This window comes from Lithobates pipiens, unplaced genomic scaffold, assembly GCF_037356315.1.
Source record: "Lithobates pipiens isolate NorthernLeopardFrog02 unplaced genomic scaffold, aLitPip1_a1.2 Scaffold_16, whole genome shotgun sequence".
In the NCBI taxonomy this organism is placed as follows: Eukaryota; Metazoa; Chordata; class Amphibia; order Anura; family Ranidae; genus Lithobates; species Lithobates pipiens.
The window spans coordinates 64,955,638-64,977,063 of record NW_027507748.1 but is presented as its reverse complement, the minus strand read 5'-3'; the positions used below and the strand labels follow the sequence as shown (position 1 = coordinate 64,977,063).

The following is a 21,426-nucleotide window of genomic DNA, read 5'->3' as shown; positions in this document are numbered from 1 at the left end:
GTGTGTGACAACGGTGCCAATCTGCTTAGCGCATTGAAACAGGGCAAAATCACGCACGTGCCGTGCATGGCACACGTCTTAAACTTGGTCGTGCAGCGATTCCTTGTCAAATACCCTGGGGTCCAGGACATCTTGCGGCAGGCAAGGAAAATCTCGGCCCATTTCAGAAGATCTTACACGGCCATGGCTCGCCTTGCTGACATTCAGCGGCGACACCATCTGCCGGTCAGACGTCTTATTTGCGATTGCCCGACGCGATGGAACTCAACCTTCTATATGCTTGATAGGCTGCTCCAGCAGAAACGTGCAGTTAACGTCTACCTGTATGAACTCTGCGAAAGAAACGGTTCTGGGGAGCTGGGTTTTTTTTCACCGCGCCAGTGGCTGCTCATGCGCGACACATGCAGACTTCTGCGGCCATTTGAGGAGATCACCAAACTGGTCAGTCGCAGCCATGGCGCCATCAGTGACATGGTACCTTATGCCTTCTTTCTGGAGCGTGCATTGCGTCGTGTCATTGATCAGGCTGTGGAGGAGCAGGAGCGGGAAGATGAGGAAGTCGCAATGCTGGATGAATTCCCAGGGGGGGCTACTCTATCTGAGACAAGTCAACAACAGGAGTCTGATGAGGAGTCAGAGGAGGATGGTGCCGGGGCGGATGAGCAGGAGCAAGAAGAGCATGCTTTAAACCTTTCTGGGATCCCTGTTGTGCGAGGATGGGGAGAGGAGAATGAAGAGGACGACATTATCCTGGATGATGAGCAGGAGCCAGGCCACCACACCGCTTCCACTTTAGTGCAAATGGGGGCCTTCATGCTCCAGTGTTTTAATAGGGACCCCCGTATAAAAAGCATGAGGGTCAAGGACCAGTACTGGGTGGCAACGTACTTAGACCCCCGGTACAAACACAAAATGGCGGAAATGTTACCGCCGTCGCAGAGGGCTGTCAGAATGCAGCACTTCCAGGCCTTGCTTCGAGAAATGCTGCATTCTGCTTTTGCGTGCGCTGGCAGAGGAGCAATTCCCACTCCCAGAGAAGGATTTGCGGGTACCAATCCAACAGCGCCTGCAAGAAGAGGCCGGTTTGAAGATGTGTTGGTGACTTCGGATATGAGGTCATTCTTTCAGCCGACCCATCGACAGGTGTCATCCGGATCCAGCATCAGGGAACGCCTAGACCGTCAGGTGTCCGACTACATTGGGTTAACGGCCGATGTGGACGCTCTGAGGAGTGATGAACCCCTAGACTACTGGGTGGGCAGGCTTGACCTCTGGCCAGAGCTTGCCCAATTTGCAATCGAACTGTTGGCTTGCCCCTCATCCAGTGTCCTGTCCGAAAGGACGTTCAGCGCAGCAGGGGGGATTGTGACCGATAAGCGTACTCGCCTAGCTCACCACAGTGTTAACTACCTCACATTTCTAAAAATGAATGAGGCATGGATCTCGGAGGAATTCAACACATGTGACCAGTAGACCATGTATATGTCTATAAACTATTTTTTTAATCAAGCACACAGACCTTCTTAATTCATTTGGCTCACTTCCTTGACCCAAAAAAGCACACCGTACTATATGCCCCTACCCTCCTCTTTGAAGAGGTTGAGCGGTGTCATATTTCTACTGGGGCTGCTTATGATATCCCTGTGCTGTGCTGACTTCCTCCTGGGGGTTCTTATTATGAAGGGATCACACTATCCCTGTGCTGTGCTGACTTCCTCCTGGGGGTTCTTATTATGAGGGGATCACACCATCCCTGTGCTGTGCTGACTTCCTCCTGGGGCTGCTTACGGTGCTGCTGTCAGCGCTGTATGTCACGGTGCTGCTGTCAGCGCTGTATGTCACGGTGCTGCTGTCAGCGCTGTATGTCACGGTGCTGCTGTCAGCGCTGTATGTCACGGTGCTGCTGTCAGCGCTGTATGTCACGGTGCTGCTGTCAGCGCTGTATGTCACGGTGCTGCTGTCAGCGCTGTATGTCACGGTGCTGCTGTCAGCGCTGTATGTCACGGTGCTGCTGTCAGTGCTCTGTATTACGGTGCTGCTGTCAGATGCCTCTATCACGGTGCATGTGTCATTCCGGTATGTCACGCTGCTGGTGATCATCTCCTGCACCCTCTTCTTTGCCTACCCTGGTCCCTGACCTTCCCTCTCCTCCATTGCCTTCATTAGCTCCATAGTCCTGAATTGTTAGAACAATTTCCCAAATAAAATAAAAATGCTTGTAGTTATCGATCCCAAATTCACCTCATACATGTATTATGTCATTGTCCAGATGGTGGGACTACGTTTTACCCCCTAATAATTACCACGTGGCCGCAAATTCGACATGAAGGTTTGCAAAGTTCGCCTCCCATTGAAGTCAATGGGGCCCGCGGCGAACGTTCGGTTTCGCGAACGTTTGGGTCCGTTCGCATTTCGCGTTCGCGAAACGTCCCGTCGGAAGTTCGTCCATCACTACTCTTGAACATTCACATATACTGTATATCTATAGTATATTGTGATGCATGAAGGATAAGTGCATTGTTTGATATTGTACATGAGCCTTAGGATACCATTGAGAATGAATGGCAATGCATTACAACGTTTATATACAGCACTTTAATATGCTTTGTTGTAAAATGTTTATTAAGTGAAGAAGGTATAAAAGAAAGAGATATGGAAAAAATGTAAACGTCCTTGCAAACTAGTTTATTATTTATTACATAAAACATTATCAAGAAATATAAAGAAAAACAAGCAATAATTATGAATGCACTACAAGCAGAAAAACATACTGTTTCAACATATTATTTGTTAAAATTACCTAATCTCACTTAGGTAATTGAACCTATTAAATAAATACATGTTTTCTAATAGCCGTGTACCATATGTAGTAAAATAATACAAATATTCACAGTTTTAACAAATGTAATACTGAAGATCTCTAAACAGTTATAGGTTGTCATTCATCATAAATGAATAATATTGATACAGGCTGGATGATGGGATCTGTACACATGGCAGTTGAGGTCAGTGTACAGTGCAGTCAGTTAATACCTGAGCACAAAAGATGCTCATTCGCATATTGTAATTTCCTTATCAATTTACCGATATAATATTTAGTGCTTTCCTCAATGGAAATAATACTAATAATACTGAATAGTTTCATACTCATGTGTGTTGACAGCACTGACATATATACATAGCTGTAAGTGTGGGGGTATGTGTATTTCCTTCCTTAAGTATTTCAAAAGTATTGAAATGATAATACTGAAAATATTCATCTTAGGTTAAAACCCAGGACTGATTTATATCTATACTTTGTAGGAACGCAGGAAGTAATACTGAAATGTTGAAGCATTAGAGTGCCATTAGCACTAAGGTAATGCATATGCATTTACAACATGCTCCAATGCATACCCATGCTACGTAGCATATATAGAATAATTTTGTATTGCATACATAATTGGATTATGCCCACCTATAACCAAAATCTCACATATTTCTTCCCTGTAGCTGAAGTAAAACTGCTAAATAGGAAGGTTTTTCAGTTGTAAGGCATTGCGTCTTGTTTGCCACTAAAGCTGTCTTCACATTGAACACCCAAGTATGTGAAGAGGAAGTCAAAAAAATAAGAATTTCCATGGCTCATGACCATATAACTAAATTGAATATAGCTTCACTAAGCTAAATTAAAAATTATCTTCTTCAATGAATCAACCGCACATTGGCAAAATCCTTTGTTTTTGCAATTCTCAAATAAATACAATTCCGCTGTCTTAAAAAAAAAAATATATATATATATATATATATATCTATAGATAAATAAATAAAACATTCTAATTTTAACATTATTTTATACATTATTATAATTATATTCTTATATACAGTTTATATAAAAAAACATTCAAATTTACCTTAAATCTCCATCTGTGTGTTGTAATTGTCTAAAACTGTAAATGTCGCTTCTTGCAATATGGCAATGTTTTGGAACTACATTTCCCATGATGCTCAGGCACTCTGCAGTGTAGATGAGCATCATGGAAAATGTAATTCCAAAACATCTGGGGTTTTAAGGTTCGCCATCACTGCAATATAGTATCCTGCTTTTTTTTTTTTTTTAAATGTTGATTTACAGAACATCCCAAGAACTTAGATTTTCTATTAATGTGATAGGTTGCTTTCCCTAGAAGATACTTTCAAAAGTTCATTCACTTCTTATGGAATCCAGACACTGCAGTTTTCTCATTACAACACTGAGATTGCGCAGGTGACTAAAATGAAGGAAGGTCTATTGATTTACAAGTCAGTTTGAAAAAAAAAATTTTCTTCAGAAAAGAGGAAGGTATGAAATTGAAAAATGATTCCTTAAATTCTGTGAAATGTCGTTTTTCTTTTTCCTCAGCAAAACTTTAAAGCATGCTGTTTAGTTACATTTAACGTAACAGTTATCGGTTGGACAGAGTGTTGCTGCTTTAATAATTTCTCTTCTAACGTATCTATATCCTTAGCTCTTCGTTTTTCCTGCAATGATTTTTAAAGATACGTAGTTCTGTTGATAGAGGCTTTTCCTCTGGACAAGGGTGAGGTTGTGACTGACACTCCTCTGATGGACAGACGCACCTCCCATTTCTGCACTGACAAGTGTAGTACCAGCAAAATATGGATCCTCCAATGAAGAAAAGCAGGGCAGTTGGCCAACCCAGCATGACGGCCTCACCAATTTCTTGCTGCTGGACACTTTTACAAAAGGAAAAGCAAACGGCTTTCATGACATTGACAGCTACGAGTGTCACGGGTATTAGAACGAGAATTCCAGCAATGATGTAGCTGATACCAGTCAAAAGAAGTAAGCAGCGACGGATGTCTAGGTTCTTCCTGCAGCACTTGTTCAACAGCATGCCAATAAGACCATTCAAAAACCCACTAACTGCTGCCAGCACTGCAAAGGCCATAAGCACTCTGGAAAACTTCAGGTCTGGAGTCAGTCCAATGGATGCAGAATAGTATTGACAAGACATTGGATAGTTGCTTTGCCTCACGCAGGTTACCCATAGCCCATCCCAACGACTTATCCAATGTCCATCGAGACGTTTGCCAAACCCATCACTTTCTACTAAAATAGACACTCTCCAATGGGGAATCCAGCAGATGGCAATTGTGAGAATCATGGCTATGCCACCCAATATCATGCCAATGGACTGGACTATACAAGGAATCATGATGACTCTAGGCTTGGGTCTTTTCTAAGATCAGAAATGATCCGTCTGAAAGGAGAATCACACCTTTTCAATTTGATTGTTCAGAGTCAAAAATTTGATGACCACTGTCTATTGCTCTGTTCAGTAGCCTTGTTTTGGATGGCTTCTCTTGGAATGTTCAGTGTCTCCTTTTTTGAACATTTAGTGTGTTCTCTTATCTTCTTTGGATTTTCACTGACCTGTCTTTGGACTGAGTATTTAGATTGGTAGCCCAGCTTCTTCTCTGTGACTGTTCAGTGTCTTCTCTCTGGATGCTCAGTGTCTTCTCTTATCCAGTGTGCTCTCCTTGAGTGCTCTCAGGTTTACTTCACATCCAGGTCTCAGTTTCAGCAGGTTCTGGAAAACTGTGCTCTACCAGTCAATTTATTATTACTCTGACACATGTATGAAATATGTTCTGTTACATAACGTGTCAGGTGTGGCATAAGCAAGATGTCCAGTCTAAACACAACTCAGTGATCCAAATAATCACATAGACACCTGAGGCTATGAAAACCCGTCACGTTCAGCATTGGGAAATGAGATGTCTAAGGTAAAGCTGTGATAAATGTGTTTAGTATGTGGTGTGTATAGTACATACAGTACATTATGTGCAACACTGAAAAACTAATAGTAAGCATGTGAATAGCTAATTGTTTTCACCAGCAGTTAAGTGGTTTCAGCTGACATTGTGAAACATGAAGAGAATTATATACATACATGGACTTCTGCCTATGTACAAACTCTCAGTCTCTTAGATGACTAGAATTTATCACTGTAATAGTGATTAGTTTAGAGAGTTGGTTAGTGGCAAAAGAGATTGTCAGAGACTGTGCAGACATGATACAAGAGATGGTCAGAGACTGCAGACATACTACAGGGAATGGTCAGAGACTCTAGACATGATAGAAGAGATGGTCAGAGACTACAGACATGATACAAGGGATGGTCAGAGACTGCGAACATGATAGAAGAGATGGTCAGAGACTACAGACATGATACAAGATATGGTCAGAGACTGCAGACATTATACAAGGGATGGTCAGAGACCACAGACGTGATACAGGAGATGGTCAGAGACTGTGTCGACATTACACAAGAGTTGATCAGAGACTGCAGACATTATACAGGGGATGGTCAGAGACTACAGACGTGATACAAGAGATGGTCAGAGACTGCAGAGATGATACAAGGGATGGTCAGAGACTGCGGAATGATACAAGGGATGGTCACAGACTGCAGACATAATACAAAAGATGGTCAGAGCCTGAGATTGATACAAGGGATGGTCAGAGACTGCAGACATGATACAAGGCATGGTCAGAGACTACAGACGTGATACAAGAGATGGTCAGAGACTACAGATGTGATACAAGAGATGGTCAGAGACTGTGTGGACATGATTGGTCTGAAATTCCACTGCATCTGCGTCACATGTAGTGCGTTCCTGTGCAATTCATGGTGTGATCCCACCCTGTGCCCCGGAACTCACACTTTGCTCCACTAGCTTGCCTGGAAGGGGGGCACTAGTATAGGCACCTGGAGCAATTGTCCACATCAGTAGTGTGGTACCTAGGGCCATCCCCTCTGTGGCAGACAGCATGTCTTTGATTTGGGGGGGGGGGGGAATATGTGCTAGGGGGCACATTGGGAGAGGAGAAGACTTCTGCTGGGGGAGGGGTAAGGGGGATGGATTTCATATCCAACCCCCCCCCTTGTACCACAAGTCCCCTACAATCCTAAAGTACCCCCAAGCACAATATCCTCTCCCCCTCCCTCTTCCTCATGCCCCCCTCCTCTGCAAGTCTCACGTTAGTTTAGATTAGTTCATTACAGACCTCAGACCAGAGCTGTTTCAGCAGAATGGTAAGCCTGCTCCACGCCTGTACAGGAAAGCAGGAGGAGGAGGGCTGGGTTCAGTGTGCTCCACTGTGCACGGTGTGTCTCAGAGGCAGCCGGGGAGAGATGCCGGCTGCAATACAATGTGGTGCTCACAGCTAGCGGGAACGAAGACAGCCCGCACAAGCCTTTCTGGGACTCTGATTCGCCAGGGACTCCGGATGGAGAGGTGAATCAGGGACGTTTAGGTGTGGGAAAAATAGGCGGTCGCAAGGCCCCTGGGAGCGTGAGCCCTTAGATGACTGCCACATTTGCCTAATTAGAGAGCCGCCTCCACTGTAGGATATTTATTCTATGTAACACAACATTAAGGGCTAGTTTACTGTGAGAAACCTACGTTCTGTGCACACTTCAAGCATTGTTTTTGAAACATATTGCATTTTCAATGTGCAGCGGGTCAGTGTTAACTTAATGACACCCCAAATGCAGGTCACAAATGCAATACGGTTGCTCTGCATTTTATATAGTAGTGCATACAATACTTTTGGCTGTGGTCCAGTGCAATTTCAGCCCATTCAAATGAAGGGGCAGAAATCGCATTATACCGGATGGCATGTGCATTGCATAGGAACGCACTGCAGATTCTTGTGTGATTCATGGTGTGAACCAGCTGTAAGCATAAATGGTGATCCTGTTTTTGTATAATTTAACACCTTCACTGCAAATCTTGAAATGTTAGTACAAATGCACATAAAAACCCTGCAATAAAATCGGCTGTCCATATGGAATGAAATAACTTGTGAATGAATTATTTTTTATGTAAATAAGCTTTTAAGTGCATCCAACCTCAAAACATTTTTTAATATATTATAGCTTATAAGTCCTTTGATGTGGCGAGAGTATTAGTTGTTAAGCTGTTATTTTTCCCTTTCATATGTCCAGCTGGTAATTCTGCAAATATCATACTACCTTTAATACATTTCTGGCAGGATCAACAGGTATTTTTTCCACTTAACTTAAAAAAAAAGCAGTCACCACATCTAAGGACTGTAAGCTTCAATATATTTATCTTGCATTTAGAAATGTTGTACTGGATGCAATTCCACTGCTGTTAGTAACTGCTGTCAAGCTATTACTCCATAAGGAGAGTTCAATACTGGTTCTAATATAGAACTAAGCAGTCAGTGTTTTCTCTGAGTCCAACCAAGCTTTATCTTGTTTTGAGCCTGGACGAATATTGAGTGATGTTTAGAGAGTTTTTACAGCTGAAAAACATCTCTCGGAACCCACTAGTTTTGGGGGTTTTTTACTGCTCAAAAACGCCACTGCCCAAAACTGCTGATAACAGCTTATGTGTGCATGGACACATAGGATAACATGATGGAGAGTTGAATGACTGTAGAATAAAATGTCTACAGCCAAAAACAGCTGCTGTAATAACATCAAAAAACTTCTAGTGTGCATGAGACCTTAAAGCACCGCTGAGGGAGCTGACATGTTCCCTCAGCATTTCTTCCGTGTTTGCGGCTCCAACGCTGTGAGTGGTTCAAGACACGATGACATCACTCCGGCGCATATTTCCGGCAAGCAGCTCTGATTTTCCGGTAGCATCCGCCGGACCTTCAGAGCGAATGTGCCGCTGGCGCCAGCGACTGCATGCAAGGTGAATATCTGCTAAACTGTGCAGGTTTAGGAGATATTCTTTTTACCTACAGGTAAACCTTATCATAGGCTTGGCAAAAAGAAAAGATAAGATTGCGCTATGGACAAATTTACCCGTTTGCTAGACAAGTTTAAATAAGTGAATGTTAAAATGATTATAATAAAGTGAACTGTGAAGGGTTAAAGCTGCCTGTGCTTGAAACCTATCCCTCTAGATGGGAATAGATTAGAAATGTGAAAAGTAAAATAAGCTTTGGCGCTAAAACCTAAATGGTGTATTAAAAATGCTAATACTCTGCAAATTACATAAAATGAAGCCCAATGTGGGAATTTCACCAATACACTGTATACGTGATATTAAAGCTATATGTAAATGGAAATGTGTATCCGTTATCCTACATAGTAACTATGCACAAGTGTGGTAAAAAATAATGACTATGCACAAGTGTGGTAAATGATATGATAAAAATTACAACTAATCTATCACAACTAAAAATGTAGGTGCTTTGACAAAAAGTGCTTTAGCTCACGTAAATGAGCCAATACTTATATTCTAAAAAGTGACAATCAAAAGGACATTGTGAAAATACCAAGTGAAAACATCAAAAAAATCAAAAAAATCATATAATGTCCAATCCAAAATGTGTTATAATGTCCAAAAAAATAACAATATTTGTTCAAAGTCGCATCATCTAGTTGCTGAAAAAACGCATAAGACTTTTATCAGATAGGAAGGTGAAGCAAGGTGACTGGTGAAAACAAGGGTTAAATTCCTCTCCGGTGCGCCACTCTGTGTTAGAGAAAAAATGTATATATGCGCTCACCAGACATTAAACCCTCAATGGGTTAACCAAGCAGTCACAGTATGAGCCACTGTGCAGCTCTCTCGAGGCTCTGCCACCGCTGTGCTGTGGGGATATTTTACACTCTTCCTTCCGTGAATGGTCCGTTTAGCGTTTGTACATGAAGGGAAACAGAAGTACAACCATGGTGCAATATTGTTGTAAAAACGTACTATGTTTATTAAAAACAGTTTTACTCACAAATTCCAAAAAAGATAGATCGCTGTGAAATATACTCCGCCTGGCGTTACTGCTTGAATAGCAGTGTAAGGTGCACGTCCTAGGCCACGCCCCGCACACACATAGCGGAGGAGTCCGGCGAGAAGACCCCCGAAGACGGAAGACCCCCGGCTGTGCAATAAAATATTTTTTCCCCCTGTGTTGTGTTTTTATTTGTACTTTATTTCACAGGTGAATGGGTAGGGGTACATTGTACCCTATACTCATTCACATAGGGTGGGGGGCCGGTATCCAGGGGCCCCCTTCTTAAAGGGGGCTCCCGGATTCCGATAAGCCCCCCGCCCGCAGACCCCGACAACCAACGGCCAGGGTTGTCGGGAAGAGGCCCTTGTCCTCATCAACATGGGGACAAGGTGCTTTGGGGTGGGGGGGCCGCGCGGCCCCCCCCTTCCCCAAGGCACCCCCCCATGTTGAGGGCACGCGGCCTGGTACGGCTCAGGAGGGGGGGCGCGCTCGCTCGCCCCCCTTTCCTGGCCGGCCGGGTAGCGTGCTCGGACAAGGGTCTGGTGTGGACTTGGGGGGAACCCCCACGCCGATTTTTTTCGGCGTTGGGGTTCCCCTTTAAGCCCATTCCAGGCGGCGGAGCCCGCGACGTCTCCTTCGCGGGCCCCGCCTACCTGTACACGCGCTCGAAATGGGCGGACTTGCCTCCGCCTTACGTGGGCGAGTCCGTTCATTTCAAAAGTTGAGCGAACTGTTTGCCCAACCTTGTTCGTCAAACAGTCCGCTCGTGTGTGGGCAAGTCCGCTCATGCAAATTTTGAGCGGACTGTTTGATGAAACTGTTTGCCGAACAAGGTTGGGCGAACAGTCCGCCCGTGTGTACGCGGCCTAACTGTTTATGTTTTGAACTATTTTCCAACGTACTGATTCTCAGCCACACTCTGTACATTGCTATATAGAGATAATGCTATTTTATAGAGATAATGCTATGCAGCCACAGGTTACTGATTGAGCCACAAAGACATTTCTGTGAAGAGCCCATGTGTGTACATCTTTCATTATGTATTGTAGCGCTACTCCCACAGGAGCCGCTTAAGTGTATTTGTTGAGCACTCTGCCTCTTAACCCCAATAACAGTCTCAGCCCCTTCTGACATACCTGTGAATAGTGTAAGTGCAATGAGCAATGAGAAACACACGTTATGATAAAACACATAAATTGTCTTTACTGCTATATTTATGTGGAAAAGAGTAACAAACAGTAACAGTATATATTCAAGTAATCAACTGGAGAGCAATAACTGAGATTGAGAGCAATACAGCTCAATACTAAATTCAAGCTGCTTTCAGGGGATTCCAAACCTGAGAATGTCCATAATAGCAGAGGCACATGTAAATGGCAAATAAATCACAATATGACACTTTACATTGGATTTGGTTACTTCTATTCAAATTTGGTTCTATGAGTCCAGGCAGAAGGAGAGAAGAAGACTGACCCGCTTTATGTTACACCTCTCTCTTCCTTCTCCTGACACCACAGACCCAACAACAAACACTGTATTCAATTCACTATTTAATGGCTTAACTTCCCAGATAAACTGCCCAGCACACTCACTTCATATACAGAGCCTGAATATGTGTGTTTCGGGCCCAAATGGCACTAGTAGCTTCAGTTCCTTTGAAGAAAGATGAGGCTTTGCAATTGCATCTTCAGCTAGCCACTCTCACACTTAAAATCCTGAAAAGCAGGGCCAAACAACACAACTGGCGCTGGATTATCAAGTAAAGAATGCAGGATCTTCCTCAGCAAGGGAAAAGGGCAATGGTGTCTGTATACAATGTCTTTGTGAATGGATGGCCTTATCCTTCTATCCATAGCCCTGTGGCACTACAAGTGTCAGCAAAATGACTAACAGCAATGATGTCTGTATGGTTCGGCATTGGTCGGCATAGAAGCACATCGGAAGTCACGTAAGGAGGCGCTGAACAAGGCTGATTTTGTTCTCTGTTTACTATTTCATGTTTTTAATGTAAGAGTCCACCTTGGGTACGTAAAAAAAATTGATATTTTGAGTTTTAACATACTACACTATTGGAGGCTCCTTGTTTTTGCTGGCTTTCTTCTGCACTGAGGCACTTTATTATTGCAATATACCGAGACAGCATAGTGGATAATGTGTTCCATTGGAGGTATACTTAAGTCCATCAGCTGTGTATAGAAGGCTAAAGAGGGACCAATAGAAGTAGTGGAGACCCTTTTATGGTTCTTTGGATGCGAATTACCTCTGCAATTAAGGTGAGAGTTTTGGGAGAATTTAACATCAAGAGGCAAATTGTGGATTACTTATGGGCATTTTATTACAAGCTTGTGCCTAAGATTGTATAACACCACATATATTGGATCTATCACTTTTAAAATATAACAGTTTATTTATAGGACTATTTGATAAACATTTTTATACTTAGAGGACTATTTTATTCACATTCATATATTTTTGTATATATGATATATTTTGTTTATACATGTGTAAAAAGACGTGTGTTTTTCACGTGTTTTTACAATTATTTGAATATTCCTCTGCCACTTGTTCCTTTGTATTTCCTGGTGAAATTTACACATATACTGTATATATTCACTATTGTACTCCAGAAGGAGATATAGATTGAATATTTTTATTACTTTTCATCCTTAGTGTTTTATAGTGATTTTATTTTGCGCAAGATCACTTTATTTACAAATGATGTCTGTATACAGTGTCCATACAACTCTATCTGTGCGCAGTGTCCTTGCTTCCTGCAAATGGGTGAAAGCCCTCTCACCCAATTCTGCGGTCAAGGCCCAAATGAACTTCCTGAAGCAGGCAGGCTCCCCTGGCGAACCGACTGGTCACCTCACACTGGAACACTTCACCGTCGGTACAGGTGTGCCTGGATGTGCGCCTGGGATCCCCCCTCTCTCAGGCTGCAATTTGTTTAGTTCTGAATTCATTTTTTTAACAAATTTTGACAAATTTGTTAATTCGGAAACATCCGAATTAACGAAAAACCCGCTTAATGAATTTTTCAAAATATTTGGAAATTAGAAATTCAAAAATCTGAAAATTTGAAAATCTGAAATAATAACTAACTATTAAATTATAGGTATTGGAATTTCCTTTCAAATTTGGCTGTTAGTGAACGTAACGAATACAAATTTATCCGAAGTTATAAATTATCCGAAATAACGAATGCCGTATCTAAACTAATGGAATGGAATGAATTAATAATAGTAAATAATAATAATAAAAAGTTTTTATTATTATTATTTATTATTATTCGTTCAGTTCCATATGTTTAAATGTGGCATTCGTTATTTTGGATAATTTGTAACTTTGGATAAATTTGTATTTATTACATTCACTAACAGCCAAATTTTAAAGGAAATTCCAATACCTATAATTTAATAGTTAGTTGTTATTATTAGTTAGTTAGTTATTATTTAGAAATTTCGGATTTTAGTTCTTATGTATTTTCAGATTTTCTTTCTTATTTTCTAATTTACAAAATTTTTGAATTTACGAAATTACGGATTTTCAAATTTACGAATTTACGAATTGTGATCATAACGAATGACCCGAAAAATGAAAAAAACAAACAAAAAATGAGTGAAACGAAAATGAAAACACATTTTTTGGTAGTGCACATGTCTACCTGACTGGCTGTGGATGCCTGAAAACAAGTAGTGAGAATACCTGGGAGTCAGCACCTCTCCCCTAGGTTTGATCTCTTCCTCTGCCTCATGGAATCTGAGAATATCCTCAGGAAATCAAAATGGGGCCTCTCCTTTCTTACTCTCAGAGAATGCTGGTTATAGTAGTTCCTATCTCTATACAAGGCTTTGGGGACATTTGGTGAGGGAACTACATGTAGAGAGTGGGCGGATGCCTGCCGCTCGCATTACATTAGATTCAGTCCGTGAAGAGAAGAAGTCGGGGGAATATCCCACACAGAGCAGACAGGCACTCTCTCTCTGTCAGGAGAGCCTGTGTATTCGCGAAGGCCTGCTTGACAAAGCCACGGGAATAGTGGGGCATGCCTCCTGTTAAAGCAGGCAAACACAGCCTCTGAGGCAGCCAAGGTAGGTAAAGTGACCATCCCCATGATGGGACTGTCAAAAAGGGGACATCTACAGTGATACTGCCTCAACACTACACAGTAAAACTTAAACTAGAACCCTCTGCAACCATGAGTCAAGAAGGGGGATGCAAAGTAGAATGACCCCCCCATTCAAGATTCAAAGATGTGGATGAAGAAGCTGAAGAGATAGAAATCCCTGACTTGACCTGAGAAGGCCTCAGGTGAACCTCATCCATATACTAAAAGAGGAACCAGTGGTTGCCCTCCGATAGAAGTCCAGTCCTAGAGAAAGATTAAACACTTCTACCAGAAACCAACAAACTGTTGCGAAAGTTATCCTGTCTAGTCCTCAGAGATAATATACTGTACTGAAGAATAATGTTCCCTCATGACTCATCAATGACCTGAGAGGTTGTACTGTCAGCATCTTCCGCCCTTTTTTAAATTTAAATTCATGAAACTGTTTCTCTCAACAAAAAAAAACATGTCTGAAAAATTGCTGCGCAAATACCATGTAACATAAAAAGTTGTAACGACCACCATTTTATTCCCTAGGGCATCTGCTAAAACAATATATATATAATGTTCGGGGGTTCTGAGTAATTTTCTAGCAAAAAAAATATGATTTTTACATGTAGGAGAGAAGTGTCAGAATTGCCTGGGTGGCAAGGGGTTAATTACAAATAATTCTTATATATTGTTTTTAAGGTAATTTAGTATAATTTCAAACACTGTACTCAAGCACGTGGCTTAAAGTGGTTGTAAACCCTTACAAACCACTTTGACCTACAGGTAAGCCTAGATTAAGGCTTACCTGTAGGTCCAAGAAATATCTCCTAAACCTATACGGTTTAGGAGATATTTACAAAAAGACAGCCACCGCTGTCTACGGCGCATGCAGGCGCACTGGGCAGACAGCAGATCGTGGCGATATGCCGCTCGTGTCGGCTCATGTCGGCTCCCGTGCGCATGGATGGGAGTGACGCCATCACGGCTCCAGCGAATCACAGCACCTGAGCAGCGAGACCCGGAAGTCACTCCGGGATCCATGGCAGCGGCGAACATGAAGACGGAGGACCGCTTTGGGGGCTTCATTCTCAGGTAAGTTATTCATAATGAGCTAGTATGCTATGCATACTAGCTCATTATGCCTTTGCCTTGCAGGTTGCATTTTTTTTAACTGCCTTTACTTCCTCTTTAATGGACAAATTACTGAAGTTTACACGAGTTACACACCAGTTCGGAGCGAATTCCAGCTCCTTTCTCTGTGCGAAGAGAAAAAGCAGCTGTTCGGCGCTTCCTCTCCATTGTAGCTGCAGATCAGCTGAGCTGGGAGAGAGGCAGGTCTAGTGAGGAGGGAGAGAGAATGCCTGTTCAAGACTAAATGCATCTGCGAATACGATGTGTTCCCATAGAAGAATGTGAGCCTGCAATTTGCACTGCACTGCCTGGAAATGCACATGCTTTTTGGGCAATGCAGAGTGCGAATGCAACACATATATGTGAACCAGATGGACTGAAAATAATAGATTTTTAAATTTTCTGCGAATAGGATGTGGTGTATGCCGCATCCTATTCGCATAGGTGTGAACCCAGCCATTATAACTTTAAACCAGTCATTTCACAGTAAATAGATAAATAATAAATTATTATGTTATAATATATAGCATAATACGATATGATTTAGCTTTATTAAAACAGTACCTTTTCAGCAGCAGCAGTAGATTCTCATTCTCCCTCTTAACTGTGTAAGAAAAACATGGGATTGTGGGTAAATCTTATACCCATAAACCCATGTGTTTTTCCTTCTAGGTAAGAGGGCTGGGCTGGAAGGGGGCATGTGTCTTTTAGATACATGCCCCCTTCTATGACACTGCAGTGAGAGGACAGCCTCCACTGCAGCATTTTTATTATGGTACTTTACCATTGGTCCAAGGCTCCAAGCTGTCCAATGAGCTCAGTGCCTCTGATAAGAAGTGAGAGGCACTGTGAGCTCATCCTCTCAGTCTGCTGCAAACAGGGTGTGCCAGCTTCTTTTTAAACTGGCCCCTCTGTATGCAGCTTCTGACAGGCTGGACAAGGAGCCCCGCATCTCCGGAACCATGGGTGGCAGGAACCCCAGATTTTGACCAGTGGTGGGCTAGCACTTTGGCTACCTACCCCCCACATGTAGGGTCTCTGTAACAACCCTTAAAGCTTGATTGTCCGTTTGTTTTTTGCTCTGCCTCACCTGCCTCCCCTGACTGCATGTCCCTGGTCTGAAAACTTGCCAGGGAGAGCAAGTTCAAGTGGGGTGGAGAATAATACTGTTCCCATTTACTCAGTATGCTCACTATGCTCCTTTTTCCACAACTCACTGAGTTCCTCCCTTCAGCTGTTTGCCTTTGTTACTAGAGCTAACCTGGACCTCACTGAGAGAGTTGTTGTTTATGAGGATAAGCACAATGTGTTCTGAACTGCTTTAATGAATTGTGATTTTCAGCTAGACTCTCTATTTTTGTAGAATCTTATAAAGACTATAAAGTATATTGTGATACATGAAGGATAAGTGTATTGGTTGATACTGAATATGAGCCTCAAGCTGGGTACACGCAGAATGTTGGGAGACAACAGCCGATTAAAGAAAAAACGTCCGCCATTTGGCCTGTGTGTATTTCGGTCTGTCCAGCCGGCTTCTGTCAAACGTGCATGCTGGGAAACCAGCATCCGAACAACTCCCGATCAGCACTCTCAGCCAATAACAGAGAGCGCTGATTAGAGTGTTCTTGCGGGACGGGACAGGGGATAATAGCTCAGGAGGGGAGATCACTGAACTAAGCTCACATGGTTAGTAGTAAAGAGATTCCCTCCGGAGCTGACAGTTTTTTTTTTTTTTTCGTTCAACTCGCTGTGTTGAACAAAAAAACGAACAGTGTCTACCCGCTTTAACCACTTCAATACAGGGCACTTAAACACCTTCCTGCCCAGAGCAATTTTGAGCTTTCAGCGCTGTCGCACTTTGAATGACAATTGCGCGGTCATGCTACACTCTACCCAAATGAAATTTTTATCATTTCTTTCCCACAAATAGAGCTTTCTTTTGGTGGTATTTGATCACCTCTGCGGTTTTTATTTTTTGTGCTACAAATAAAAAAATACCGAAAATTTTGAAAAAAAAAATGTTTTTTTTTTGTTTCAGTTTCAAAACTTTGTAAATAAGTACGTTTTCTCCTTCACGGATGGGCACTGATGGGGCTACACTGATGGGCACTGATAAGGCGGCACTGATGGGCACCAATGAAGTGGCACTGATGAGGTGGCATTGATGGACACTGATAGGCGGCACTGATAGGCGGCACTGATAGGCGACACTGATAGGCGACACTGATAGGCGACACGGATGGGCGACACGGATGGACACTGATAGGTGGCACAAATTGGCACTGATAGCTGGCACGTATTGGCATGGATGGGCGGCACAGATGGGCATGGGTAGGCGGCACAGATGGGCATGGGTGGGCACTGATAGGCGGCACAGGTGGGCACTGATAGGCGGCACAGGTGGGCACTCATTAGCGGCACAGGTGGGCACTCATTAGCGGCACAGGTGGGCACTCATTAGCAACACAGGTGTTATACTGTACTAATGGATGCCAATCAGTGCCAAACAATAATGCATGCCAATCAGTGATGCCCATTGTGGGCACTGATTGCCATCTATTATGGGCACTGATTGGCATCCATTGTGCCTGACTGGCATCCCTGGTGGTCTAGGGAGGATTACCTCTGCTGGGCATCCCTGGTGGTCTGGTGGCGTCCCTGGTGGTCCAGTGTGGGCATCCTCGGGGGGGGGGGGCTGTGCTGATAATCGATCAGCACAGACCCCCCCTGTCAGAGGAGCAGCCGATCGGCTCTCCTCTACTCGCGTCTAACAGACGCGAGTGAGGAAAAGCCGATCACCGGCTCTTCCCATTTACACTGTGATCAGCCGTGATTGGACACGGCTGATCACATGTTAAAGAGTCTCCGTCGGAGACTCTTTACCGAGATCGTAGTTGCCGGGTGTCAGACTGACACCCCGCAACAACGATCGCTGTGATGCGCGCCCCCGGGGGCGCGCAGCGGCTCATAATCCTGATCACGTCATATGACGTCCGGTTAGGATTATGAAACCACTTTGCCGCCGTCTATTTGTAATAGGGCGGGCGGCAAGTGGTTAAGGATATCATTCAGAATGATTGGCAATGCATTGCAACGCTGACATACAGCACTTTACTATGTGTTGTTGTAAAAGGTTTATTAAGTGAGGAAGGTAAAAAAAGAAGGAGATATGGAAAAAATGTAAACATCCTTGCAAACTTGTTTATTATTTATTACATAAAACATTATCAAGCAAAATACAGAAAAGCAAGCAATAATTATGAATGGACTCAACAGAATCACTTACTGTTTCAACATTATTTGTTAAAAAAATTACTAACTAATCTCACTGAGGTAACTGAACCTATTAAATAAATACATGCTTTCTAATAACCATGTACTATATGAAATAACATAATAAAAATATTCACAGTTTTAACAGATGTAATACTGAAGATCTCTAAACAGTTATAGGTTGTCATTCATCATAAATGAATAATATTGGTACAGGCTGGATGATGGGATCTGTACACATGGCAGTTGAGGTCAGTGTACAGTGCAGTCAGTTAATATCTGAGCACAAGAGATGCTCATTCACATATTGTAATTTCCTTATCGATCTACAGATATAATATTTAGTGCTTTCCTCAATGGAAATAATACTGATAATACTGAATAGTTTCACACTCATGTGTGTTGACAGCACTGACATATATACATAGCTGTGAGAGTAAGAATATATGTATTTTCTTCCTTAAGTGTTCAAAATTATTGAAATCTGTGAAAATATTCATATATATATATATATATATATATATATATATATATATATATATATATATATATATATATAATTAATCAATTTAGTAAATTTATATATTATTACCGTATATACTCGAGTATAAGCCGAGATTTTCAGCCTCTTTTTTGAGGCTGAAAGTGCCCCCCTCGGCTTATACTCGAGTCATCGCTGTCTGCCCGCTCGATCAGCGTGTCGAGCAGACAGACAGCGGCCATTCTAGAATTCAAAAGCCGCGCCTCCGGCTCCGCCTTCGCCTGTGATAGGCGGAAAACTGAATTTCCCAGCAGCCTGTGTTCCGCCTATCACGGGCATCGTCTCATCCTCGTACTACGGACGAGGATGAGACGATGCCCGTGATAGGCGGAACACAGGCTGCTGGGAAATTGAGTGTTCCGCCTATCACGGACATCCGATAGGCGGAACAGCAGTCAGTGGGAAATTGAGTGTTCCGCCTATCACCGACGGAGGCGCGGCTTTTGAATCCTAGAATGGCCGCCGACGAAGAGCTGAAGGACGGAGGCTCGGCTCGGGACGGGACGGGCCGGGCCGGGACGGGCCGGGCCTGGCCGGGACGGGACGCAGGCTGGACGGGACGCAGGCTGGACGGGACGCAGGCTGGACGGACACAGGCAGGCTGGACACAGGTAGGCTGCACGGACACACACACACACACACACACACACACACACACACACACACACACACACACACACACACACACACACACACACACACACACACGGATGCATGGACACACACACACACACACACACACACGGATGCATGGACACACACACACACACACACGGATGCATGGACACACACACAGGGATGGACGGACACACAGGGATGGACAGGCATGTCTCACCCTCGGCTTATACACGAGTCAATAATTTTTTCCAGTTTTTTGGGGGTAAATTGGGGGCCTCGGCTTATATTCGGGTCGGCCTATACTCGAGTATATACGGTATACCAAAATTGTAAATGTCACTTCTTGCAATATAGCATCCTAAGGTTTCTTTTTTTTTTTTACAATGTTGACTTACAGAACGTCCTAAGTAATTACATATTCTATTATGATTGGTTGCTTTCCCCAGAAGATACTTTCAAAAGTTCATTCACTTCTAATGGAATCCATACACTGCAGTTTTCTCATTACAACACTGAGATTGCGCAGGTGACTAAAATGAAGGCAGGTCCACTGATTTACAAATCAGTTTGAAAATGGGTACAGTAAAAAAAAAAAAAAAAATCATTTTCTTCAGAAGAGAGGAAAGTATAAAATTAAAAAAAATGATTCCTAAAAATATGTGAAATGTAGTTCATTTTTTTCCTCAATGAAACTTTAAAGCATGTAATGTTTAGTTACATTTAACATACCAGTTATCGGTTGCACAGAGCATTGCTGCTTAAATAATTTTTCTTCTAATGTATCTATATTCTTAGATCTTCATTGTTCCTGGAATGAATTTTAAAGACACAGAGTTCTGTTGCTATAGGTTCCTCCTCTGGACAAAGGCGAGGTTGTGGCTGGCACTCTGACGTCTGGATACACCTCCCGCCTCTACACTGACAAGGGTAGTACCAGCAAAATATGGATCCTCCAATGAAGAAGAGCAGGGCAGTTGGCCATCCCAGCATGACGGCCTCACCAATTTCTTGCTGCTGGACACTTTTACAATAGGAAAAGCAAACGGCTTTCATGACATTGACGGCTACGAGTGTCACGGGTATTAGAACGAGAATTCCAGCAATGATGTAGCTGATACCAGTCAAAAGAAGTAAGCAGCGACGGATGTCTAGGTTCTTCCTGCAGCACTTGTTCAACAGCATGCCAATAAGACCATTCAAAAACCCACTAACTGCTGCCAGCACTGCAAAGGCCATAAGCACTCTGGAAAACTTCAGGTCTGGAGTCAGTCCAATGGATGCAGAATAGTATTGACAAGACATTGGATAGTTGCTTTGCCTCACGCAGGTTACCCATAGCCCATCCCAACGACTTATCCAATGTCCATCGAGACGTTTGCCATAGCCATCACTTTCTACTACAATAGACACTCTCCAATGGGGAATCCAGCAGATGGCAATTGTGAGAATCATGGCTATGCCACCCAATATCATGCCAATGGACTGGACTATACAAGGAATCATGATGACACTAAGATTGGAAATGATCTCTGTGAAAGAAGAATCACACCTTTTAAATTTGAGTGTTGATAATCAACAATCTGTTGACCACTGTCTCTTGCTCTGTTCAGTATCCTTGTTTTGGATGGCTTCTCTTGGACTGTTCAGTGTCTCCTTTTTTAAACATTTACTGTCTTCTCTTTGGATACTTAACTTCTCTTCTTTAGATGTTCACTGACCTGTCTTTGGACTGAGTATTTAGATTGGTAGTCCAACTTCTTCTCTTTGACTGTTCAGTGTCTTCTCTCTGAATGCTCAGTGTCTTCCCTATGAATATTCAGTGTGCTCTCCTTGAGCGCTCTCAGGTTTACTTCATGTTCAGGTCTCAGTAGGTTGTGGAAAATGGTGCCCTACCAGTCAATTTATTATTGCTCTGGCACACGTATGAAGTATGTTCTGTTACATAAATTGTGAGGCGTGGCATAAGCAAGACGTCTAAACACAACTCAGCACATAGAC

The 21,426-nt window shown here is 42.9% G+C and overlaps 2 protein-coding genes across 2 annotated transcripts; both read right to left on the bottom strand.

Annotated features, from left to right (window-relative positions):
- Window positions 1-4,475: 4,475 nt before the first annotated feature.
- Window positions 4,476-5,198, bottom strand: LOC143984250 (claudin-8-like). The gene has a single exon (XM_077484530.1). It carries the CDS (start codon window positions 5,196-5,198, stop codon window positions 4,476-4,478), a length of 723 nt encoding a protein of 240 aa, XP_077340656.1.
- A 15,013-nt stretch (window positions 5,199-20,211) lies between these two features.
- LOC143984249 (claudin-8-like) lies at window positions 20,212-20,956 on the bottom strand. The gene has a single exon (XM_077484529.1). The coding sequence runs from the start codon at window positions 20,929-20,931 to the stop codon at window positions 20,212-20,214; it is 720 nt and encodes a 239-aa protein (XP_077340655.1). The 5' UTR covers window positions 20,932-20,956.
- Between the last annotated feature and the right edge of the window lie 470 nt (window positions 20,957-21,426).